Source organism: Haliotis asinina, chromosome 2, assembly GCF_037392515.1.
Source record: "Haliotis asinina isolate JCU_RB_2024 chromosome 2, JCU_Hal_asi_v2, whole genome shotgun sequence".
Lineage (NCBI taxonomy): Eukaryota > Metazoa > Mollusca > Gastropoda > Lepetellida > Haliotidae > Haliotis > Haliotis asinina.
In genome coordinates, this window is record NC_090281.1 from 17,258,596 (window position 1) to 17,266,155 (window position 7,560).

Below are 7,560 nucleotides of genomic sequence, written 5' to 3' on the forward strand. Positions count from 1 at the left end.
AGATGGTTCTTGGCTAAATTGTAAAACATCCCGTCATGATCAAACTGTTTGAAGCTAAGCAGTAATCAATTAAACTTCACAAGTACATTATCTGGAGTGAAGCATTGCAGGATTACAAGGACCCCAAGAATCAATAAGAGGACAATCTGACCCAGCTATAGTTGAAAACAGTTCTAGCCATACCATTCAACACATGTTGCATGGGGAGATCCCACCAGACCAACACCCGAGTGGAAGGCAACAGACATCTGTTTAAGCAGTGTTCAGCCATTCTCAATTATCACAAATAACATTATGAGGACCATAACATGATAAACCTAAAATCAATTTTATGCATTCACTAATCAATTTTGCCTATAACAAGATGTTATGCCTTATTAACCAAAGTAGTTTTAAAAAAAATAAATAACAATACTTTTATCAACATGCATAAGGACCACTGTAAGACCAGCTTACTTTATTGAAATCAATTTATGAAAGGGGCATCAGACTAGCAGCTGTGTAATGTCTTTTATTTTCTAGGTGTTCAAGAATCCATGAAAAACAAAACAGTTAATGAATAGCATCTGACAGATGGGTCAGACAGATATCTGAAACCTACAGGACCGTGTGTCCAGTTCCTTGAAACACCATGTGTGAAACATCAAAGTATGATCAAACAACTCTGGGCAAATTTAGACTTTTCAATTAGCTGAAAAGGAAGAAAGATGCACAGTAAGATATCATCGCGAGTCATTAGGAAGTGTAAAAATGCAGCTCTTCAACATTGACTATAACAGTTAAACCTATGACCATGGGTTTGGGACCGGCAGATCATCAGAATTTGGACAAATCTTGGAATCAAACCAAAGACAATCAAACCCTGGCATAGCTATGGGGCACAACTCTGCAAAGATGTACAAACCCTGTACCCTGAACTGTTTACGAAATTCTTTGTATGGAAGTCAGTGATAAATAGATGTTTATCTGTACTGGGCGTTGAAATCATGACTGGTCTGATGACTTATGTGTCAGCGATAAGGTGATGTACAGGTAAGGCAGTTGTTGACATTATCTCATCTTCCATTGTCCTCACCATATATCTGTTGACCCCCAAATCCAAGTTTGGTGACACAACTGTCAGCCTAAATCCAAAGTGAATGATTGGGTGGGTGAGTGAGTGGGTGAGTGATGCCTCAATGAACATTATTCCCTTTTACATCCCACTGTGTCAGCCTGATGCTGAAGGACAGCCCCTCGTGACACGGGTTTCACATATTTGCCGCTAATGTATAAGCATATATCAGGACTAGAACTCACATTCATAGGTTACTGCCACATACATCCTTGCATGACTATATGACTTTGGAAGTACTTTCACAAGTTGGCATCACCTACCTTCCGAGAAACTCAAAAAGACCATTTGCCAAAGATAAGGTGTGCCTGACAACCTAAAGGAAATCATGTACAATGAAGATATTGCTTTGTGATATTTAGATAAATACTACCAAAAAACAAACAAACAAACAAACAAAAAAAAGAAAGAAAATCTGTAATTACAGTAACCTACCATACTAACTTTCAGTCTTCTTATGCAATGCATTATGAAGGTATCCAATAGCCTCCCTCTTGAACTATTTCTTCACAAATGAATATTTGGCATACATCGCCTCAAAATCTGACGTGTAATTCAGTGTTGTGTTTATAAGAGGTGTACTCTAGTTGGTGCCAGCTGTCCTTAACAAGCCAAGCCTTCACGTGGGTCAGTCACACATTATATAGTAATCTAACTGGGCTAATGAATCACAATTAACTCTTAGGCTCTGGAATTCATCGGTTAATTTTCCCCCCCCATTCTCAAAGCTGAGGCATATTTCAAAGTTATTTGTTCTTCTTTGAAGTCAGCTATTTCCTGACAAAATTTGTAGAATATATTGTGACTCACATTTTAACGCAATCACATTAATGTGCCCCACTGTGTGGTAAATGTTGTCCACCAACACATTTGGTTTTGACATGGTGAAAAGTAAACTAAAAATATTTTACAGAAACAGTTGCTAAATTATCGTAAAATAAATACAATAAAAGGAGTGCAGACTTCTCATTTTCACAAAAACTGCTGCAAACAGGAGTTGCTTACTTTCACAGACTTGCATAAAATCTGTTGAATATATTTGTTTTGAGTTGGGATGACATGGTGACAGACCTCAAAGTAAATGCTTTTCCAAAGAGTCCAAAAGGATCTGGTAGAGTATTTTCAGAAATATTACAAACATGTTGGGAACCACAAACTGAATGCAATGGATACCAGTTTATTGGTCACACTGACCAATTACATTCATTAGTATTCATCATACATTCAGTGGTACACATTCAAGATACTCTCATTGCCAAAGAGGTATTTTCAAGCATGGCAAATATGAAAATACTAATCATAATATTCAACATAAAGTGAATAGCAGAACAAACCATACAGACTTGTTCACATTAATGGTTGTACCTACAGGGCAAGAAATCGATTCGTGTGTTTGTATGCTCTGAAACTGAACATGAAAGTATACAGTTCCTTTGCTCATCCCTAGTATACTACTCAACCAGTGACAAGGATAATGAGACATGTAGTTGTATAATTAATTATATACAATACATTTCACTGTACACAAGACAAATCGTCCCTTTCGAAAGTAGAATATAATAAAGGTTACAGTTTTATGGAGTCTCTAGATTCAAATACCATGGGGGATGGTGTAAGGACCCAAACCCCTCAACTTCAACACTGCAAATGACTATTGTTTGTACTATCTCAGGCATCTCGAAGGGATATTATGTAACATTTCATAAGTTATTATCATATCTGAGGACTCATTCGGGATGATAACTATACATAATGACAATCCACACCCTCAGATAATTGCCTGCTGATGGCCTAAGTGCAACTAATTAGTCAGACAATGAGTCCTACAGCTCAAAATAACTGATATTGCAATGTATACAAAACCTCCACTCAGCGACTTGTCAGCCACACAGAATGTGATAGCAACCATCTGATGATCATTGTAAATGACATTGTCTAATAATACATTTTCTATAAATTGACATTATTTTATGCAAGTATTTCACTGGTGTTATATTTTGTTTAATAAACATGATAAAGACTGGTGCTTCTTTCACAACACTCATCTTGATTACAAATTCATGGACAATGTGTTTTCATTATAAGATGACTTAAGACACTGTGAGCCACAATTAGAATGTGTCTGTGTTACATTTTTTAAACATACATCCATTCTGATTTTTAAATCAATGTTGTAGTTGAATAGATATTCACTCAAATTGTCTTCGAAGAAAATAACCCATAATCCACAAGAATATGCAGGTCTAAAACAGATGTTTCTTTAAATTTGGAATGACCGAAACAGTGTCAAAACAAGGTCTAATCTGAATATAAGAGACCCATTTCTCTATGACTGTACAGGAAATTCGGGTCACAGATGTAAATGTGTCAGTGTTTAAAATTAAAGAGGGAATGCTGGGACCTTGGTAGTTTCTTGCAGTAATATCTGAACTAGGGTCCCCTATGTCTTAACATGAGGCCTGTCACTATGACTCACTGAGGGCTCATATTTTATTCACTTGGTTTACAAGAGTGACTAAGATTAGAAAACAAAGTGACTTTTGACTCAAAACATTTTGGCCCTGTCCATTCTGCAATTAAATGAAATGGAAAACTAGAAATGAGATCTTATTACTGCTAGCTGTACAAGATATGAAAAAATGCTCCAACAATTATTCAAACAAAAAAAGAAACACCCCAAAACAAACCTAACTGATATCTTGCCATATTTAATGTTTGTTTACCATGTTTTACCAACAGTACAAAAATTGAAACTATAATTTCTGAAAAAATAAGATTAAAAAAAAAATGGGACACTTTACACTGAAAATTAGTTCAAAGTTGTTGTAAGCCAACTAAGAATAATTTAAATTCTTGAATTTCTATTTTCCTCCATAAGAAAAGTATGTGTTCATATGTGAATTTGACCTGTTACCATGAGGTATTTGCAAATGTACTAATATAGTGAGCAGTAGCACATCAACTTGCTGTACACAAACATCCACTCAACAGTGGGACTTCATTGCTGAACCTATTAGAGGTAATGAGGCCAGTCACATACTTGCTCTGGGCCTATGTGTCTTATGGGTGAGGTCACGCTATCAATCATCTCAGTTATGTCAAGCTGTGCACCTCCAGTCTTTACATTTCCTTCAGCTGACAAAATGGGATAGGTAACACTACATATATAAGCAAGTGTAATGTCCATCATCAGTTGAATGATTAGGACTGACCTTAACTTGATCCTGAAAGTACATGACAGTCAAGATGGACAAGTAATAACTTACTATATTGACTGGTGATATTGGGCTTCAACATGTTGACAGAACCTCAATTTTCTGCACAATTTATGTTGCCAGAGTATGTTCAAATGCAAAATGAAACATACGCTGACCATCAAATAATCCTAAATGTCAAAATCAAGAAGAATATGGGTCAAAATGATATATCATGGGAAAAGCATTTTTGCATGCTTTGGTCATTTCTAGGACCCTAACTGTAGGAAACAAAATAGGGTAGAAGTAACAAAATATGCAATTACTCCCAAAACACACCAAAAAGCACAGGTGAAAACCAACATAAGAAAGGAACAAAACGTCTGGGAACCTGAGAGCTCAAACACTTACACGGTGGCATCAGGGAAGTTAACGTTGGGTACATAACACAAAATGTCACTGCATGACTGACTAAAGCTACCTGTCAAACAAATGTACTTCAAGAAATGTAAACTATAAAGGCTGGCGACTACTTTTCACATTGTTGTCTTATCAGTGTTAAAATTATAGTGAATAGCATCCAACATTATTCATCCCTGATAACAAATGCCTGTGATAATGCTGAAAAGGAAATGAGTAAATATGTAGAATTACCAGGGAATGCTTGCAAAACACTATGCAGTGACACGAAAAAGCTTTTATATAAGTAACAATTTCATGGCCAACAGCACTTTTTTATGCTTCCACTGTGGCTACTGCTTCAGGGAACTTGTCAAAGTACATGGAATACAATGGGGAAAAAAACCCAAACAAATGAAAACAATAATGCTGTACCTGAGCATGATCTCCTACACACATGTTACGACCTTGTTTGATGTGTCAATTAAGAGCCATTAACAGATTTGACATGTGATAGAGCTAACAAAATAGATTCGAGAAGGTCCAGTTTAGAATATTGGAGGGATCGGGTGGTCAGCCTTGCTGACTTGGTTGATACATGTCATCAGTTCCCAACCGCACAGATCAGTGCTCATGCTGTTGATCACTGGACTGTCTCGTCTAGACTCAATTTTTTTCAGATCACAGTCATATAATATGAATACTGCTTAATGTGAGGTAAACTAAACTCACTCACTTTAACATAATATCCTGTCTTTCAGTTTCAACAAAATTATCATACAAATAAGGCTGCTAATAACTCTTCGGAATGATCACTGTGGCATTTCCCTAAAGCATGAATTAAGACATATTACCAATGATAGAAGTTACACCAAACCATACCACAATCAAGTGAGACAGTGTTTATAGTGTATGAATATTTCTTGAACTAGGTTGAAGTGAGAACAGTAAGAACATGCAGGTTATCTCCCTTCATTGTAAACAGGTGTGTAAGTCCATGAGACAAATCTGAAGTAAATTGTTTGATCTCTACATAACTTAAATCAAATATATTAACTTATAAAAGACCATAAATATCACATAACACACAAAATGAGTAACATATCAACAGACTGACTTGACTACTTAGCTACTTGTAAATAATGAAAAATTTAGAGCTATTAAATTTTGTTATACTGGAGTATATCTCTGATTTCCCAACATAGTATGTTTATCTCCATTCTACCATAAACGCATTATTAGGATTTGTTAAAAATACACACTGTGTTGGAAAATCAAGGGTATGTAACATGATTATATACCTCTGATTAACATTCGCCATCCAGTATTTACAGATATTATCAACCATAATTGTTTAGAAAAGCAAACATTGACATTTGATCTGTGATGAATACATAATAAATACTGTGTGGTATTATACAACACTAATTAGAAGCCTCTAACATTCTAAATTTAGAATCCACTCAACAAGTAGGTCAAAATGTGATGACTACAAATGTTTTGTGTGATTTATATGAACAAGTGACCAATATCCACTTGATCTATGATGTAGAACAAGAGATAGTAGACATTAATACAACCAATTCTGTGGCCATATTTCTACCGATATCTTACATGTGTAATATGAAATCACATGCACAACAATTAAACAACTGGGAGACTGAAACAGTAAAGCATCAATAGTCAATGAAATTAATGGATTTATGAACACATAAACATTCAGTGATTGTTTTATCCAAATTTGCTACAGGTAGTATGTGGACGAAAACAATTTTGTACATAAGAGATGTAAACAGATCAGTAACCTTTACTTCTGTCTTACTTTGTAGCTATTGTGATTGTTCATTAATTTAATCATATTTAGATATAGAAAGTTTAACTTCTAAACAAAGAAACAGACCTGTTGACTAAGTTGGAAATATTCACACGTTTGATAGGTGTGTGGAATGAGGTACTTGTATTTCAATGTGACATGCAGTTCTAACAGCGCACGTCGCTGCTACTGACTGGTTCTGCGCCTGAGCCCATCTTCAACTGACAGCAGACAATATTGTTTTTATGTGAACGAAGAACATAGTATATACATAAACGGACCAATCTGTTGTGAAGCCGATATAGTTTTCATACGTACACGTTATGAAAGAAACAATATAAATTTTCAAACGCATCGACCTGATTTGCATGTTGAATTGATAATCAGATGACGAATCCATGATCATTTTGCATGCGTCTCAGCGAGACGCGACTGTCTTCATCATCGATGAAAACACGCGACGTTGTCGGAAAATACCAGTAAAATCCTCCAGAAGTAGAAATCATGATTAAATCACATCTTACCCATAACTCAGTTCCCCAGCTCATGACTGCATAAGTCCAATTTCGTTTGGCAAAAGCCGGGAAACGTTATGTTCTGATCTATCTGACAGTAGACTATTTCCTCTATTCTGGGATCAATAGAATCATGGCGGACACCTCACGCGCACTTCCGGAAATGCGAGATGTGCAACAATTTCAGAAACGTGTACCGTTTGATGTGTATATAGGTATATGCGAAAGACAATTAGCACAGGGAAAGTCCACTGCTTGAATTGTGACGCACAACACTCGATAAATTACAAATTAGCTCGAAATATGAATAAGGGGAAGTAACTCCTAGTAGACAAAGGAGGTGCGTCCCGCAAGTAAGACTGTTTGGAATGTGTTAGTGCATTACATTGGAATTTCGAAGCAATACGATAGATGCTTTTCTCTGAGTCATTATTATGATTGGGGCTTGGGAAGCACTCCGGCTTTTTTTTCAATTTAAAAGTTTCAAATTTTCTAGACAAATATGTATCGTGACAAGAGAAATTT

At 35.9% G+C, this 7,560-nt stretch overlaps 1 protein-coding gene across 1 annotated transcript in view; it reads right to left on the reverse strand.

Moving 5' to 3' along the window:
• Positions 1-7,190, reverse strand: part of LOC137273327 (formin-binding protein 1-like) — a 77,554-nt gene extending 70,364 nt beyond the window's left edge. The window contains exon 1 of the mRNA XM_067805915.1: positions 7,045-7,190. Within this exon, the coding sequence (XP_067662016.1) occupies positions 7,045-7,068 (24 nt within the window). The 5' untranslated portion in view covers positions 7,069-7,190. The remainder of the gene's footprint in view (positions 1-7,044) is intronic.
• Positions 7,191-7,560: the final 370 nt, after the last annotated feature.